At 47.3% G+C, this 19,116-nt stretch overlaps 2 protein-coding genes across 4 annotated transcripts in view; one reads left to right on the top strand and one right to left on the bottom strand.

Annotated features, from left to right (window-relative positions):
* Positions 1-13,453, bottom strand: part of MRPL45 (mitochondrial ribosomal protein L45) — a 55,160-nt gene extending 41,707 nt beyond the window's left edge. Inside the window, exons 1-2 of one of the 2 annotated variants that reach the window (XM_068263072.1) lie at positions 13,355-13,453; positions 1,969-2,170 (exon numbers count right to left, since the gene is read on the bottom strand). In XM_068263072.1, coding sequence (XP_068119173.1) covers positions 1,969-2,170; positions 13,355-13,384 — 232 coding nt within the window. In that variant the 5' untranslated portion in view covers positions 13,385-13,453. Of the gene's footprint in view, positions 1-1,968; positions 2,171-13,342 lie in introns of both variants that reach the window. The other variant, XM_068263071.1, reaches the window with a different exon arrangement.
* Positions 13,454-13,463: 10 nt separating this feature from the next.
* The window catches only part of LOC137541667 (G-protein coupled receptor 39-like), a 30,439-nt gene continuing 24,786 nt past the window's right edge, over positions 13,464-19,116 (top strand). For both annotated transcript variants that reach the window (XR_011025248.1, XR_011025249.1), the window contains exons 1-2: positions 13,464-13,551; positions 17,175-17,320. The gene's annotated coding sequence lies outside the window, so the exon portion shown is untranslated. The remainder of the gene's footprint in view (positions 13,552-17,174; positions 17,321-19,116) is intronic.

Raw genomic sequence — 19,116 nt, 5'->3', positions numbered from 1 at the left:
CAAGTACTTGAGCCAGTCAGGCGTAGTGCGCATGCACACACTCCGCCGCCAAGAGAATACTACACATGTGCAGCACTATTGCGCAGGTGCAGAATGTTCCTGGCTGTGGGAGTGGCATGCGGCCGGACAGCGCTGACTGGCTGAATTACCAGGACTCATAGCAGAAGATCCGGGTGGTGGAGGACAGCGAGGGACTGATTAGCCTGAAGGGGGCTGGAGTAAGCCCCAGGTATGTATAAAACTTTACTTTTCATCCGTCTCAGTTACCCTTTAATTTGTAGTTACCAAACCAAATTTTAATAACATATCACATTATTTGATTTCATCAGCAAAGGGAGTGCATACATTTTCATAAATCAGCATCAATGCAGAATTATTTCCATCTCGTTGACCATCTCTATTAGTGACACAGCTACACATCAGGCTTTATTCTTACAGCATAGATATTATTTAGTATATATGTTACGGCCAGAACCCGACGTGTGGCCACTTCTAGTTCTGGCCGGCCACTTCCGGTTCTGGCCGGCCAATATGCGAAGTGGCCGCAGCGCAGCGGCCAATGTGAGAAATGTAATGTTTACGGCTGTCTCGCTACGGCCAAATTGATGACAAACTTGCTTAATTTAATGAAATGTAGCCGGTGGCAATGTCATAGATGAAGCCGCCTGCTTTCGCGCACTGCCTCTCCCCGATCCCCCCCTCCCTCCTCTCCCCGCCTCCCATACAATACGTAGCAGCCGGCGGGGACATGCAGCCGGAGATTCGTTCGTCGCGGCAGGGGAATCCTGCCGTTCCTGCAGAGCGGGTGCTGGCAGAAGCGATGTCTGCAGCCTCCCCGTTCTGCTGCCCCTGCCGCGACGAACGACTCTCCGGCTGCATGTCCCCGCCGGCTGCAACGTATTGTATGGGAGGCGGGGAGAGGAGAGGGGAGAGGCAGAGCGCGAAAGCCGGCGGCTTCATCTATGACATTGCCGCCGGCTACATTTCATTAAATTAAGCAAGTTTGTCATCAATTTGGCTGCAGCGAGACGGCCGTAAACATTACATTTCTCACATTGGCCGCTGCGCTGCGGCCACTTCGCATATTGGCCGGCCAGAACCCGAAGTGGCCGGCCAGAACTAGAAGTGGCCACATTTCGGGTTCTGGACGTAACATATATAAGAGATTCCTGTGTACACATCATATATACAGTCAAAATCAGATTTGTATATTTGACCTTAAAAATACGGGGACTGCTTTATTGAAGCAGCACAAGTAACTAATTTTGATTGGTTTATTTCATTTTTGTGGACTAAGCACAGCTATTACTGTATATATACTGTATATATACATTATTTTTAATGACTATTATCTTAGAAATAGAACATTTTATCATATTTTCTATTTTAATTACAGTTACAAATTCATTAGGAGTCGGAGTCGGTGCATTTTTTACCGACTCCGAGCACCCAAAATTGCCCGACTCCACGACTCCGACTCCACAGCCCTGGGTCAGGCCATTATGCCTGGTGCACAGCATAAAATGCTAGCAGATCCGCAAAATGCTAGCAGATTTTGAAATGCTTTTTCTTCTTTTTCTGTAGCGTTTCAGCTAGCATTTTGCGGTTTTGGGAAGCGTTTTTGGTGTAGTAGATTTCATGTATTGTTACAGTAAGGCTGTTACTGAACAGCTGTAACAAAAAACGCCTGGCAAACCGCTCTGAAGTGCCGTTTTTCAGAGCGGTTTGCGTTTTTCCTATACTTAACATTGAGGCAGAAATGCATCCGCAATCCAAAATCTGGAGCAGCCCGGGAGTATGCGTTTCTGCAAAACGCCTCCCGCTCTGGTGTGCACCAGCCCATTGAAATACATTAGCCTAGCGGATCCGCACCCGCAAGCGGATCGCAAACCGCAGCCGAACCGCTCTGGTGTGCCCTAGGCCGTAGTGTGTGTATTTTAACTTCTCATGTGTATAGGTTTTCCATACCTGTGCAAGAAATAGTAATTGGGCGTTCCAAGAGTTCCTCAGGAAAAACAATTCCAGCTGACTTGGCATAGCGTTCCATTTCCTGTGGAGATCTGTATTTAGCTTTCGCAGATGGTGGCAAAGAGAATCGCTTCTTCGTCCTCACTGAATGAACTGAGACTGGAATTTTCAAACGGCTAGGGTTGAGGATGGCAGTCAATCCCTAAAAGAAAAAAACAATCTATCTATCTATCGATCGATCGATCGATAGATAGAGAGGGGGGAGAGAGAATACATCTTGTATCACTAGTTACATACAGGGCTGTGGAGTCGGTACAAAAATCCACCGACTCCGGACTCCTCAGGTTAGGATTCCACCGACTCCTCGGAATTTTAAAATACAACTGAAGTGAGAGGAATATGGAGGCTGCCATACTTATTCCCTTTTAAACAATACCAGTTACCTGGCTAGCCTGCTGATCTTCTGCCTCTAATACTTTTAGTCACAGACTAAAACTAGTCCTTGGTAATGGTACTTGTAGAAGAAAGGAACAAAGAACTAGGCAATGTGACTGTGGGTACATGTGCAGGTACTCTGCAACAGAATGAGGCTATTCTTCCTCTATTACACATTCTTTATGTACAATCTGTACCAGGTTTATGGGAGATAGACAACACCTCTGTGTTCAATGTGGACCAGGGCCGCCATCAGAAATTTTGGGGCCCCTCACAAATCATCAGTCCGGGCCCCCCCCCCCCCCTTCACAAACTGAGAAATGTGCGCAGCCATTACATGTTGGCAGAGCTAGTTGGAGGCTTGCTGTCCACAAATGAATCACGAATAACCACGGTGGATACTCGTGATTCAAGTTAGCTCTAATTGCCACAGCTGAGCGGCTAGATGCGGCGGGGTTAATTACCCAGAACGCCGCTCTCCTCCCAGCATTTCAACGAGGTGCAAGTGTCCGAATGGACGCGTTGCAAGCCTCGATATCGAGCACTTCCTCCTTCAAGCCGGAAGGAGGAAGTGCTCCATTTTTTTTAGAACCTCCCAGTTTTATTTTCTGTTTAAAAAAGCTAAAAAAGTAGGTTTAATGCTATTGTCTCATATGGTAATGATTCAGCTTTTCCCATAGTCTCGCAGTTAGCAATCATGTGACCCCCAACAAGACAAATTCAGCAATCATAAGGCCCCCAACAAACCATGAGGCCCCCAACAAGACAAATTCAGCAATCATGAGGCCCCCAACAAGACAAATTCAGCAATCATGAGGCCCCCAACAAGACAAATTCAGCAATCATGAGGCCCCCAACAAGACAAATTCAGCAATCGTGAGACCCCCAACAAGACAAATTCAGCAATCATGAGGACCCCAACAAATCATGAGGCCCCCAACAAGTAAAATGCAATCATTAGGCCCTCAACAAGACAAATTCAGCAGTCATGAGGCACATAAATAGACAGCATTTCACATAAATAGGCAAAATGCCCCCTTATTATGGTAGACACCTCTCACCTGGATTCTGACAGGGACCCCCAGGTTAGGTAGTGAGTGACATGGAGCCCTTTAGGCAGTGAGGGACAGGGAGCCCCTTTAGGTAGTGCGTGAGTGCCAGGGAGCCCCTTTAGGTAGTGCGTGAGTGCCAGGGAGCCCCTTTAGGTAGTGCGTGAGTGCCAGGGAGCCCCTTTAGGTAGTGCGTGAGTGCCAGGGAGCCCCTTTAGGTAGTGCGTGAGTGCCAGGGAGCCCCTTTAGGTAGTGCGTGAGTGCCAGGGAGCCCCTTTAGGTAGTGCGTGAGTGCCAGGGAGCCCCTTTAGGTAGTGCGTGAGTGCCAGGGAGCCCCTTTAGGTAGTGCGTGAGTGACAGGGAGGCCCTTTAGGTAGTGAGTGAGTGACAGGGAGGCCCTTTAGGTAGTGAGTGACAGGGAGGCCCTTTAGGTAGTGAGTGACAGGGAGGCCCTTTAGGTAGTGAGTGAGTGACAGGGAGGCCCTTTAGGTAGTGAGTGAGTGACAGGGAGGCCCTTTAGGTAGTGAGTGAGTGACAGGGAGGCCCTTTAGGTAGTGAGTGAGTGACAGGGAGGCCCTTTAGGTAGTGAGTGAGTGACAGGGAGGCCCTTTAGGTAGTGAGTGAGTGACAGGGAGGCCCTTTAGGTAGTGAGTGAGTGACAGGGAGGCCCTTTAGGTAGTGAGTGAGTGACAGGGAGGCCCTTTAGGTAGTGAGTGAGTGACAGGGAGGCCCTTTAGGTAGTGAGTGAGTGACAGGGAGGCCCTTTAGGTAGTGAGTGAGTGACAGGGAGGCCCTTTAGGTAGTGAGTGAGTGACAGGGAGGCCCTTTAGGTAGTGAGTGAGTGACAGGGAGGCCCTTTAGGTAGTGAGTGAGTGCCAGGGAGGCCCTTTAGGTAGTGAGTGAGTGCCAGGGAGGCCCTTTAGGTAGTGAGTGAGTGCCAGGGAGCCCCTTTAGGGAGTGAGTGAGTGAGTGACAGGGAGGCCCTTTAGGTAGTGAGTGAGTGACAGGGAGCCCCTTTAGGTAGTGAGTGAGTGACAGGGAGCCCCTTTAGCTAGTGAGTGAGTGACAGGGAGGCCCTTTAGCTAGTGAGTGACAGGGAGCCCCCCCCAGCCGCCGCCGCTGCTTCCCCTACCTTGCCAGCAGCCCAGCGTCAGACCTCAAGATCAGCGGCGACCCGACCAGTAAGAGCGGGCGCCGGACGCACCCGCTCTATATGCGGAAATGATGTCACTTCCGCATATCAGTGCGGGCGCTGGGTCCTAGCGCCAGCACTATTGTCGCCGCCTGATCGAGGTCTGACGCGGCGGAGGCGGCGGCTAGAGGGATGGAGGGAGCAGCGGCCAGAGGGGTTGAGCGGCGGCCGGGCGGCACCCGCAGCACCTGCTAGGGATGGGGCCCCCCTGCAGGCCCCGGGCCCGTGACGGGAGTCACGGATGTCCCCCCCTGATGGCGGGCCTGATGTGGACAACATTCTCAGTGGATTCCCTGCAACTCTGTGGGGAGCGCATATGTACAGGGTGGGCCATTTATATGGATACACCTTCAAGGGAACCTTAACTGGCGGGGAAAAATAAATTCACTTACCTGGGGGCTTTTCCAAGCCTCCTGCAGCCGTCCTGTGCCCGCGCCGGTCCTTCGGTGCCCTCCGGCGCGGGCACAGGACGGCTGCAGGAGGCTTGGGAAAGCCCCCAGGTAAGTGAATTTATTTTTCCCCGCCAGTTAAAGAGACTCCGTAACAAAAATTGCATCCTGTTTTTTATCATCCTACAAGTTCCAAAAGCTATTCTAATGTGTTCTGGCTTACTGCAGCACTTTGTACTATCACAGTCTCTGTAATAAATCAACTTATCTCTCACTTGTCAGACTTGTCAGCCTGTGTCTGGAAGGCTGCCAAGTTTTTCAGTGTTGTGGTTCTGTGATGCATCTCCCCCCTCCTGGCCCCTCTCTGCACACTGCTGTGTGTTATTTAGATTAGAGCAGCTTCTCTCTTCTCTCTTATCTTTTACAAGCTGGATAAATCGTCCTCTGAGCTGGCTGGGCTTTCACATACTGCAGAATTACAGACAAGGGCAAAGCTGTTTGCAGGAAGAAAAGAGCAGCCTGAAACTTCAGTGCATGAGAGATGCAGGGGGAAAGAAACACACAAATGATCTCTTGAGATTCAAAAGGAATGCTGTATACAGCCTGCTTGTGTATGGATGTATTTTCTATGTGTGGACATACTGTACATCAACCTACTTCCTGTTTTGGTGGCCATTTTGTTTGTTTATAAACAAACTTTTTAAAACTGTTTTTAACCACTTTAAATGCGGCGGGGAGCGGCGAAATTGTGACAGAGGGTAATAGGAGATGTCCCCTAACGCACTGGTATGTTTACTTTTGTGTGATTTTAACAATACAGATTCTCTTTAAGGTTCCCTTTAACTGAGAGGGATATGGATGTTTCCTTATAAACAATACCAGTTGCTTGGCAGTCCTGCTGATCTCATTGACCAAAGTAGTGGCTGAATCACAGACCTGAAACAAGCATGCAGCTAATCCAGTATGACTTGAGCCAGAGCACCTGATCTGCATGCTTGTTGCAGGGCTGTGGCTAAAAAGTATTAGAGACACAGGATGAGCAGGAGAGTCAGGCAACTGATATTTTAAGAGGAAAATCCATATCGTTCTCAGTTTTGGTTCCCTTTAATAAAATGGGAATGGTATGTGATATTAACTTTCTGTTTGTGGCACATTAGTATATGTGAGGGGGGAAACTTTTCAAGATGGGTGGTGACCATGGAGGCCATTATGAAGTCGGCCATTTTGAATCCAACTTCTGTTTTTTCAATAGGAAGATGGTCATATGACATCAAACTTATTGGGAATTTCACAACAAAAACAATGGTGTGCTTGGTTTTAACGTAACTTTATTCTTTCATGAGTTATTTACAAGTTTCTGACCACTGATAAAATGTGTTCAATGTGCTGCCCATTGTGTTGGATTGTCAATGCAACCCTCTTCTCCCACTCTTCACACACTGATAGCAACACCGCAGGAGAAATCCTAGCACAGGCTTCTATTATCCGTAGTTTCAGGTGCTGCACATCTCGTATCTTCACAGCATAGACAATTGCCTTCAGATGACCCCAAAGATAAAAGTCTAAGGGCCTGTTTCCACTACATGCAGATTCTGCATGCAGAAAACTGACTCCAATTAATGCCTATGGGAGATCTGCATCAGAAAAATCGCGTTCAATGGAAACAGGCCCATAGACATTCATTGGAGTCAGTTTTCTGCATGCAGAATCTGCGTGTAGTGGAAACAGGCCCTAAGTGTAAAAGTGCCCATACACTTACTGGATTTCCCGCCTATACACAGCAGATTCGATCACTGATCGAATCTGCTGTGAAATCGATGCGCAAAAGCTGACCGATCGACCGATTTCCGTCCAAAGTCGATTGATCCCGTTGATCTGTCTGCTTCGAAAGTTTTGCTCGATCGCCAGTGGGTCGGGAGTGTGGCGATAGCGGCGATCAAATGTCTGAGGACCGACGCTAGCGGCAATACATTACCTGTACCGCCGGCGCCTGTCCCCGCGGTCCCTTCTCCGCGCTGGGCTCCGGCTGGCTTCACTTCCTTCCTGTCGGGGGAAGTTTAAACAGTAGAGCGCCCTATACTGTTTAAACTTCCCTGGAGAGGAAGTAAAGCTGAAGCCTAGAGCAGGGAAGAGACAGCGGAGACCGGGGGACTTGCGACGGCCGGAACAGGTAATGTATGCTGGGGGTAGCGGCGGCAGCTCCACAGATTGTGAATCGATTTCATAGTGAAATCAATTCAAAATCTGTTTGCAGTGTAGGCAGCCAATAGATCCCTCTTTGATCAGATTAGATCACAGAGAGCTCTATCTGCTGGTCGATCTGGTGGCAATCGACCAGTGTATGGCTGCCTTTAGTCTTGCTACATGATGATGTGTTTCCCTCTTTATGCACTAAAGCTGGCACTTTCCCTTAATATTTCCAGCAAGATGGTGCACCACCACATCATGGGTGTCCTAGAAGAACAGTTTCCTGGAAAGTGGATTGGTCGTCTTGTGCCAGCTGAATGGCCCCCAAGGTCTCCCGATCTGACCCCCTTAGACTTTTATCTTTGGGGTCATCTGAAGGCAATTGTCTCTGCTGTGAAGATACGAGATATGCAGCACCTGAAACTATGGATACTGGAAGCCTGTGTTAGCATTTCTCCTGCGGTGTTGCTATCAGTGTGTGAAGAGTGGGAGAAGAGGATTGCATTGACAATCCAACACAATGGGCAGCACATTGCACATTTTATAAGTGGTCAGAAACTTGAAAATAACTCATGAAAGAATAAAGTTACGTTAAAACCAAGCACACCATTGTTTTTCTTGTGAAATTCCCAATAAGTTTGAGGTGTCAGATGACCCTCTTCCTTTTGAAAAAACAAAAGTTGGATTCAAAATGGCCGACTTCAAAATGGCCACCATGGTCACCACCCATCTTGAAAAGTTTTTCCCTTCAAATATACTAATGTGCCGCAAACAGGTAGCTAATATCACCAACCATTCCCATTTTATTAAGGTGTATCCATATACAGTGGAGGAAATAATTATTTGACCCCTACTGATTTTGTAAGTTTGTCCAATGACAAAGAAATGAAAAGTCTCAGAACAGTATCATTTCAATGGTAGGTTTATTTTAACAGTGGCAGATAGCACATCAAAAGGAAAATCGAAAAAATAACCTTAAATAAAAGATAGCAACTGATTTGCATTTCATTGAGTGAAATAAGTTTTTGAACCCTCTAACAATAAAAGACTTTTAATACTTAGTGGAAAAACCCTTGTTTGCAAGCACAGAGGTCAAACGTTTCTTGTAATTGATGACCAAGTTTGCACACGTTTTAGGCGGAATGTTGGTCCACTCCTCTTTGCAGATCATCTCTAAATCCCTAAGGTTTCGAGGCTGTCTCTGTGCAACTCTGAGCTTGAGCTCCCTCCATAGGTTTTCTATTGGATTAAGGTCCAGAGACTGACTAGGCCACTCCATGACCTTAATGTGCTTCTTCTTGAGCCACTCCTTTGTTGCCTTTGCTGTATGTTTTGGGTCATTGTCGTGCTGGAACACCCATCCACGACCCATTTTCAGTTTCCTGGCAGAGGGAAGGAGGTTGTCGTTCAGGATTTCACGATACATGTCTCCGTCCATTTTCCCGTTAATGTGATTAAGTTGTCCTGTGCCCTTAGCAGAAAAACCCCCAAAGCATAATGTTTCCACCCCCATGCTTGACGGTGAGGACGGTGTTTTGGGGGTCATAGGCAGCATTTTTCTTCCTCCAAACACAGCCAGTTGAGTTAATGCCAAAGAGCTCTATTTTGGTCTCATCAGACCACAGCACCTTCTCCCAGTCACTCACAGAATCATTCAGGTGTTCATTGGCAAACTTCAGACGGGCCTGCACATGTGCCTTCTTGAGCAGGGGGACCTTGCGAGCCCTGCAGGATTTTAATCCATTGCGGTGTAATGTGTTTCCAATGGTTTTCTTGGTGACTGTGGTCCCTGCTAATTTGAGGTCATTCACTAACTCCTCCCGTGTAGTTCTAGGATGCTTTTTCACCATTCTCAGAACCATTGACACCCCACGAGGTGAGATCTTGCATGGAGCCCCAGAGCGAGGTCGATTGATGGTCATTTTGTGCTCCTTCCATTTTCGAACAATCGCACCAACAGTTGTCACCTTTTCTCCCAGCTTCTTCCTAATAGTTTTGTAGCCCATTCCAGCCTTGTGCAGGTCTACAATTTTGTCTCTGACATCCTTGGACAGCTCTTTGGTCTTTCCCATGTTGGAGAGTTTGGAGTCTGCTTGATTGATTGATTCTGTGGACTGGTGTCTTTTATACAGGTGACTAGTTAAGACAGGTGTCCTTAATGAGGGTGACTAATTGAGTAGAAGTGTCTAACCACCCTGTGGGAGCCAGAACTCTTAATGGTTGGTAGGGGTTCAAAAACTTATTTCCCTCAATGAAATGCAAATCAGTTGCTATCTTTTATTTAAGGTTATTTTTTCGATTTTCCTTTTGATGTGCTATTTGCCACTGTTAAAATAAACCTACCATTGAAATGATACTGTTCTGGGACTTTTCAATTCTTTGTCATTGGACAAACTTACAAAATCAGTGAGGGGTCAAATAATTATTTCCTCCACTGTAAATGGCCCACCCTTTAGACAGAGTATACTACTACTGCAGGCATGGGCAAACTTGGCCCTCTAGCTGTTAAAGGAGTACTGTAGTGAGAGGTATATAGAGGCTGCCATATTGATTTCCTTTTAAGCAATACCAGTTGCCTGGCTGGCCTGCTGATCCTATGCCTCCAATACTTTTTGCCGTAGACCGTGAACAAGCATACAGCAGATCAGGTGTTTCTGACATTTTTGTCTGATCTGACAAGATTAGCTGCATGCTTGTTTCTGGTGATTCTGTAGGCAGATAGTTCAGCAGGGCTGCCAGGTAACCGGTATTGCTTAAAAGGAAAATCAATATGGCAGCCTCCATATACCTCTCACTACAGTTCTCCTTTAAGGAACTACAAATCCCACAATGCATTTGCCTTTATGAGTCATGACTGTGGCTGTCAGACTCCTGCAATGCATTGTGGGACTTGTAGTTCCTCAACAGCTGGAAGGCCAAGTTTGCCCATGCCTGTACTACTGTGTAACAAAGTAAACCTGAGACAGATGAAATTAAAGTTTTATACATACCTGGGGCTTCCTCCAGCCCCCTTCAGGTTAATCAGTCCATCGCTGTCCTCCTCCGCCACCTGAATCTTCTCCTATGGGTCCAGGTACTTGAGCCAGTCAGTCGTAGTGCGCATGCACACAATCCGCCGCTGGGAGCGTACCACACCTGCGCAGCACTATTGCGCAGGTGCAGAATGTTCTTGGCTGTGGGAGCGCCACACGGCCGGACTGCGCTGACTGGCTGAATTACCGGACTCATAGCAGAAGATCCAGGTGGCAAAGGAGGACAGCGACTGGATAAACCTGAAGGGGGCTGGAGGAAGTCCCAGGTATATATAAAACTTTTCTTTTCATCCGTCTCAGGTACCCTTTAATTCATAGTCACCAAACCAAATTTTAACAACATCTCAAATGATTTGATTTCAAGAGCAAAGGGAGTGCTTACATGCATAAACCAGCATCAACGCAGAATTATTTCTATCTCATTGACCATCTCTATTAGTGACACAGCTACACATCAGGCTTTATTCTTACAGCATAAATGTTTAGTATATATAAAAGATTCCTGTGTACACATCATATATACAGTCACAATCAGATATGTAAAAACTCGGTATACAGAGGCGCCAGAGTAGAGTAAAACGTTTTAAAAACCGCTTAAAAGGAGAGGGGGATGTTAAGGTGGACTCACCTCCCTCTTACAAAAAAAGAAAACTCACTTGAGTCTCAATAAAACAGAATTGTCAAATAATTTATTCAACTCCACAAATGCAACGCGTTTCGCGGGCGTGACCCCGCTTCCTCAGGCAAAAATGGGAGCACAACTCAGTGGGTCAAGCAATATGTTTGAGCGCCTCTGTCTAAACCTATTGCTTGACCCACTGAGTTGTGCTCCCATTTTTGCCTGAGGAAGCAGGGTCACGCCCGCGAAACGCGTTGCATTTGTGGAGTTGAATAAATTATTTGACAATTCTGTTTTATTGAGACTCAAGTGAGTTTTCTTTTTTTGTAAGAGGGAGGTGAGTCCACCTTAACATCCCCCTCTCCTTTTAAGCGGTTTTTAAAACGTTTTACTCTACTCTGGCGCCTCTGTATACCTAGTTTTTGCTGATCTTCTAGTCCACCCTGGGTGGAGGGGTGCATCCCCATCTACTATCTACAGAGAGCGACTTCTTAACCTGAGTGGGGTCAGGTCCTAATGCTCCCCACCTGCATTTAAAGTGGTTGCCTATGGGTAACCCGTGTTTGTGAGTATGTATATATATATATATATATATATATATATATATATATATATATATATATATATATATATATATATATATATATATATATATATATATATAATTGTATTGAACTCTTCATTTTACCTGACAATACTGCACCATATTGGGCTCTCGATTCTCTTCTTGTTTTTAAACAATCAGATATGTATATCTGACTTTAAAAATATGGGGACTGCCTATATTGAAGCAGCACAAGTAACTATTTTTTGATTGGTTTATTTAATTTTTGTGGACTAAGCACAGCTATTACCCGTATATATAAATTATTTATAATGACTATTATCTGAGAAATAGAACATTTTATATTTTCTATTTTAATTACAGTTTAAATTCATTAGGAGTCAGAGTTGGTGCATTTTCTCCCGACTCCAGGTACCCAAAAATTGCCCCAGACTCAGACTCCTCCTCCATAGCCCTGGTTACATATGATTACTGATACAAAAAAACCCCCAAAAAATAAATATATAAAAAACAACCAGTGGGTACTCTATAATTAATTTTCCAAACTGCTCAGAAAATATAGCTGCTGAAATCTGAAATTTACCCTTTAGTAATCTTTTCATATACAAAATTTGAGCACATACGAAGACAGCACCTAATTGGTTATTAGTAAACACTGTCATAACACTACAGTAAAACTATACTACAATACTACATTAAACTGGATGAGGAAAGCCATACCTCCTATAAACTTGGATTCTAGAAATTCTGGCATCCATTTTGAATGCAAATCTGAATGCACAATAAACGCAGGTGGTTATCAGGTGAAGCAGTTGACATGGGGCTCTATTCATAAAAAACTTGTGGCGTAAATACTCGTAGAGGTAAAATACCGCAGCGGTATTTTACACTTCTGGGTGGTCATTCAAAAAAATCTTGAAAGCTGCGATGCAAGTGCGGAGATCTCCCGCTGAAAGCTGGCGGTAAGCTGTCGGAAGGCATGCGGAAACACTTCAGCCGGCAGAGTCCCTCCGTGCACTGCTCTCTCTGGGAGGTCTGTCCCATTCACTTGTATGTAATCCGCAAAATAAGAGGAAGCGATATTTCCCGTCCACATACCGCTTCCTCTAATCTTTATGAATGGCCATTTTGTTACTTTTTTCTAGATAAATCTAGAAAAACACTGGAGAAGGCGGAAATTTCTCGCTCTGCTGGGGGATTGTAGATTTTCATGCGGGAACAGCTTTTATGAATGCCCACTTTGCTAAATGGACGGGAAAATCCGCTGTTTTGAGCGGAAAACTTGCGGTAAGGTTTTATGAATAGAGCCCATGGTGTCAGCAACTTAACCTCCCCCCATGCAGTCTACACTTCTTATATGTATGTGGCAGTTTGGATAAGAAGAATGGAAAGAGAGAGACCAGTTTAGAACTTAAAAGCCCTCTTCCTTTTGTGACAAAGTGAGCTAAATCTAAATCCAAAAACTAAAATTATTCTGCAGAAAGCAAGTTTGACATCATTTTTTTCCTGGTGCCCACCAGGATTCCCATTTGAGTGCTGGAGGTCACCTGGGCAGGAACTACTCTAATCAGAAACATTACTAGAAACATGAAAAAGGTAAATTAAAAAAACATACGGTTTAAGTTAGTATGAAAGATGCAGTTACTGAGAAGCGATTGCCAAGCACGGGTTATACTAATATGATGCCCTCTAACGGGATTAGACAAATAAGGATGTAGGGGTGAACTATAAACCTCAGCTGGCAAGAGGCTCTTCCCAGTGTGACCTCCAATCTCTGACTACTGTACTGGCTCCATGTGACACCTACAGGGCGACCCCAATACATTTAATGCAGCCGCTTCATCCAGCCACCAAGCGCTCGTCTAGCATTACGCTCTAATTTTCTTTAAAATGCATTGTTACCGACCGTTTCACCCACCGTCCGTAACAACCTCATGGAGGCCGCCATGCTGACGGCGCGCTGCACGCATGGAAACTCGTAGTCACGTGGGTGGATCTGTCAGAACGCCGACAGTAGGAGGGGCTTTGGAATAGTGCTTTCTAACTGCAGAGTGCAGACTCAGTAACTGCGAGCTGTGTAGTGTTTGATATTTTGCGCAGATGGGCAGCCAAAAGGTATTCATTCTGGAATCTGGAGATAAAACTGACATAAATGTTTTGGGTTTGTTTCTCATTCTTTGAAGAGGCTGTAGTTTGCTGTAGATTATTCCTCCTTCCCAGGTGATGTAAGAAATGTAGTGATGAGCAACGGATGAATTCCGAATAGGTTTTATTAGGAATTCATCCAGGTAATTGACACACCGGGCGGGGGTGATAAACTTACCCAGGAGCCTTCTGCTTTAAAGGAAACCTGAAGTGAGTACAATTATTTAAAGAGGAACTGTAACGACAAAACGGCCCCTGGGGGGTACTCACCTCGGGTGGGGGAAGCCTCAGGATCCTAATGAGGCTTCCCACGCCGTCCTGCGTCCCTCGGGGGTCTCGCTGTAGCCCTCCGTGCAGCGGTGACGCAATATTTACCTTCCTGGCTCCTACGCAGGCGCTCTGATGCCTCTCGGCGCCGAAGTAGGCGGAAATACCCGATCGTCGTCGGGTCTGCTCTACTGCGCAGGCGCAAGTTTCCGGCGCCTGCGCAGTAGAGCGGACCCGACGGAGATCGGGTATTTCCGTCTATTTCCGTGCCGAAAGTCGCCACAGCGCCCCCGCTGGAGCCAGCAAAGGTAAATATTGAACTGACAGTCGGCACAGTCGCCGGCTGTTCGGAGGGCTGCGGCGAGACCCCCGTGGGACAGAGGACGGCGTGGGAAGCCTCATTAGGATCCGGAGGCTTCCCCCAACCGAGGTGAGTACCCCCCAGGGGAGGTTTTTGTTGTTACAGAGTCTCTTTAAAATAAACACAAGACGTAGCTGCAAATGAATATTACATACTAACCTCACCATCAGTTCCTCTCAGAAGGTCACCATTTTCTTCCTACAGTGATCCCTTCCAGTTCTGACAATATTTTGTCTGAACTGAAACATACTAGTTGCTGTCAGTTATATAGCAGCTGTCAGTTACAACTGAATGTGCAAGATTAATGTCCATATTTTCCTATGGCTCAGGTTGGCGATATTACAGTTTAACAGTGTGCTGACCAGGAAGCTGTTATGGGGTAATGGCCATTTTTAAAACGGAGGACAGAGAATTCCATTGATCACAGTGGACAAACAGGACGCAGGAGAGGAGAAAGAGATTGAGTAGTAGACTACGCAGGAGCCAAGTATAACCTGTGTATGGTTATATCAGGGGTGAGCCTGGGGTGCCTGGCACCTGGGTGCAAGATTTTCACTGGCGCCTATGGGAGTGGTTGAATTAACCTCGCCCAACCACATAACCACACCCATGTCCTGCCTAATCACACCCATGTCCCCTGTTTAGGTAGTGAGTGCCAGGGACCCCCGTTTAGGTAGTGAGTGCCAGGGACCCCCGTTTAGGTAGTGAGTGCCAGGGACCCCCGTTTAGGTAGTGAGTGCCAGGGACCTCCGTTTAGGCAGTGAGTGACAGGGACCCCCGTTTATGTAGTGAGTGACAGGGACCCCCGTTTATGTAGTGAGTGACAGGGACCCCCGTTTAGGTAGTGAGAGACAGGGACCCCCGTTTAGGCAGTGAGTGACAGGGACCCCTGTTTAGGCAGTGAGTGACAGGGACCCCCGTTTAGGCAGTGAGAGACAGGGACCCCCCTTTAGGTAGTGAGTGTCAGGGACCCCTGTTTAGGTAGTGGGTGACAGGGACCCCCTTTAGGTAGTGAGTGACAGGGACCCCCTTTAGGTAGTGAGTGACAGGGACTCCCTTTAGGTAGTGAGTGACCGGGACCCCGTTTAGGTAGTGAGTGACAGGGACAACATTTAGGTAGTGAGTGACAGGGACCCCGTTTAGGTAGTGAGTGATAGGGACCCCGTTTAGGTAGTGAGTGACAGGGAATCCCCTTTAGAAAGCCAGTGACCGGGACCCCGTTTAGGTAGCGAGTGACCGGGACCCCGTTTAGGTAGTGAGTGACAGGGACCCCATTTAGGTAGTGAGTGACAGGGACCCCGTTTAGGTAGTGAGTGATAGGGACCCCGTTTAGGTAGTGAGTGACAGGGAATCCCCTTTAGAAAGCCAGTGACAGGGACCCCGTTTAGGTAGTGAGTGACAGGAGCCCCCCCTCTAGCCGCCACCGCTCCCACCTCACCTTGCAGTGTCAGACCTCAGAATCAGCGGGCGACCCGACCAGTAAGAACGGGCGCCGGACGCACCCGCTCTATATGTGGAAGTGATGTCACTTCCGCATATCAGTGCGGTGTGCTAGGTCCTAGCGCCCGCACGATTGGTCGCCGCCTGATCGAGGTCTGACGCGGCTAGAGGGAGGGAGGGAGCGGCGGCTGGAGGGGGTGAGCGACGGCCAGGCGGCGCCTGTCAGAGAGAGGTGCCTGGGTGCAATGCACCCGCAGCACCCGCCCAGGTGCGGCCCTGGATTATTTTGACTTTATTTTCAGTTCAGGTTCTCTTTAATCCGTCCCATGCTGCGTTCCATTCACTGTCATGTGACTAACGCACTTCCTCCTTTCGGGTTGAAGGAGGAAGTGCCATTGTCACATGACCGTGAACTGGAACGCAGCGTGGGATGGATTAAAGCAGAAGGCTCCTGGGTAAATTTAACCCTCCTGTGTCACTCCCCCCCCCCCCCCCCCCCCCCCCGCCTTCCACTCAGGTGTGCTAATTACTTGCATGAATTCCGAATAAAACAACCTATTCGGAATTCCTTCCATTGCTCATCACTAGCCAGATTTAAACATTTTTATTTTGGAAAGCTGAAAGTCCCGGCTTTCCTTTGCACTGGGTCCCGAGTCAATGTGATGCCCTAAGTTAAGGGGTTTTGGGGGACGGGTGTCCCCTGCACTTTGCTGCAGAGAGCACAGTGGAATTGAGTCTCCTGCTAGAGATGGCTCGAACCTCCCATTTTAGGTTCGCGAACCTCGAACGCGAACTTCCGCAAAAGTTCGGGTTCGCGCGATCTTCGCGAACCGCAATAGACTTTAATGGGCAGGCAAACTTTCAAAACTTCAAACATTAATTCTGGCTAGAAAAGTGATGGAATAGATGTTTTAAGGGGTCTAACACCTGAAGGGGGGCATGGCGGAGTGGGATACACGCCAAAAGTCCCGGGGAAAAATCAGGATTTGACGCACAGCAGCGTTTTAAGGGCAGAAATCACATTGCATGCTAAATTGCATCACATAAAGTGATTTAAAACATCTTGCATGTGTATACATCAATCAGGGAGTGTATTTAGTGTACTGCTTCACACTGACAGACCAAACTCACTGTGTAACGCACAGCAAACAGCTGTTTGTGTAGTGACGGCCGTGCTGGACTGGTGCTCACCATGGCGAGAGTGCAGGCGATAGCGGTTTTCAAGCCCATATGGTTGCCGGGCTGAGGTAGCTCAATGACAGAACAACAGTGACTGTCCAGCTGATCGAATTTGGTCTGTCCACAATGAAGCAATGACCTTATTATCTTGGGTGTGCCCTCCAACACTTTCATATAGCCATTGCTTCAGTGTGATATGCAAGCTTCTTCACCGCGGCAAGGTAACAATCACGAAGGGGAATTGACACATACATGCCTTTTGTTTTGTTGTTGCAGCCCCAGTGCATCCAGAAAAATTAGGCAGGCATGTACACGCACCAGAAAAATTATTATTCTTTTTTTTCAGGAATCCACCTAGAGTCCTGGACCCTGTTGGTGGTGGCGGAGAAGGCAGTCAAGCAGCCGGCAGGCAGAGATGCTGTGTGGGGACTGACTTAGTCTTGGGGCAGGCAGTAGCGCTCCGGGACCCATGCCTTATTCATTTTAATAAAGGTGAGGTACTGAACACTTTTTTTTTTACCTAGGCAACTTCTTTTCTCACTGACAATGCCTCCAGCTGCGCTGAAGGTCCATTCTAGGACGCTCGAGTAGGTAGTGACGAAAAATAACAATACAGGACTCTTTCGAGGCCCTGTATAATGATAAGTACACTTTAAATCCTTTAATGGGAATCTGTTATGGAGGGCAAGTCTGCCATTCATTCAACTGTGTGGTCAACTCTCTTTGGTACTTTCTGCACCATGTGACCACGGGTAATGGCCGGGGAATCAGGGTTCGATTCCGGTCCGGAGTGGGAGCCTGAGAAACGGCTACCACCACACATCCAAGGAAGGACCCAATGTGCTGTATAAGTAATGTACCTGCCCTGACCGTGCTTTGCAGACCAGGCATCTGTCATCAGATGGACCCTTGACACAACGCTCTGTGCCAGAGATGACACCACTTGCCTTTAACGAGAATCTGTTATAGAGGGCAAGTCTGCCATCCATTCAAGTGAAAGGTATGCACTGACTCCCAGGTATAATACAATGTGCAGTGACAAATGCAGTGAAAGGTATTCAGTGACTGCTGGTATAACAATGTGCAGTCACACAGGTGCAGTGAACAGGAATGCAGTGACTGGTATATAAAACTGCGTGCTGTCACGCAGGTGCAGTGAACAGGTATGCAGTAACTGGTATCAATACAATGTGCAGCTGTCACACACACAGATGCAGTGAACAGTTATGCAGTGACTGGTATATAACACGCAGGTGCAGTGAACATGAACAGGTATGCACGGTGGGACTGGTATTACAAATGTGCAGCTGTCACACACACAGGGGCAGTGAAAAGGTAGGCACTGAATGAGCTGGGCCTGGCACAGTATAGCAGTTAGCAAGGGCCAGCTGCGACTGACAGGGCTGTATATGCAAGTGTCAGTGGGCCACACAAAAAAAAACAGATCACAAGAACAACATTAGCTCTCAAAAGAGCTGTTTTGGGGTGCTTTTTAGCAGTAAGTATCAGCAAGGAGCAAGCTAACACGCCTAACTAAGCTTTCCCTAATCTCTGCAGCAACTCTCTCCCTTCTCTCACTAACTACGCAGCACACAGAGTGATATCATGGCCGACGCAGCTGCCTTTTGTAAAGGTGGGGGCTCCAGGAGGGAGTGTAGCCTGATTGGCTACCATGTGTCTACTGACTGTGATGTAGAGGGTCAAAGTTTAGCCCAATGATGTAGTATAGGGGGCGGGTTGAACTCGCATAAAGTTCGCGATACGACGCGAACACGAATCACCGATGTTCGCGCGAATCAGTTCGCATGCTAACCATTCGGGCCATCTCTATCTCCTGCCCATGCCAAAAAAGACAGAGAGGAGACGAGGGTTCATAGTTGTGCTGCTCCTTCATCTGTAATGAGAGAACCAGGACACTTGACAAAAGTTTTGAAGACAGATTTATGCTGCGAAGGAAGAAGAAGAGTGCTGCTATCATCACGTTGGGTTCATCCCATACTTCTGTAACTGCACTTTCTGCAGCCAAGTTCAGGGGACACCCCTGCTTTAAAACCCCATAACCTGGGAACTGAGCATCATACCGACTCGGGACCCGATGCAACAGAAAGCCGGGACTTTCAGCCTTCCAAAAATGGTCAGATCTTTCTGGGGGAGCAAACAGAAAAAGTTGACAAACTTTCCAGACAGATAATACCTATGTACCAAAAAAGGTTTTCAGTTTGAACGTATATGTTGTAAAGTAGGGGACACACTTGTGTGATTTATGCATTCGCCATGCCCGGCAAAAT

The sequence above is a fragment of the Hyperolius riggenbachi genome, chromosome 12, assembly GCF_040937935.1.
Source record: "Hyperolius riggenbachi isolate aHypRig1 chromosome 12, aHypRig1.pri, whole genome shotgun sequence".
Taxonomy (NCBI): Eukaryota; Metazoa; Chordata; class Amphibia; order Anura; family Hyperoliidae; genus Hyperolius; species Hyperolius riggenbachi.
This window is presented reverse-complemented; position numbering and strand designations above follow the sequence as displayed.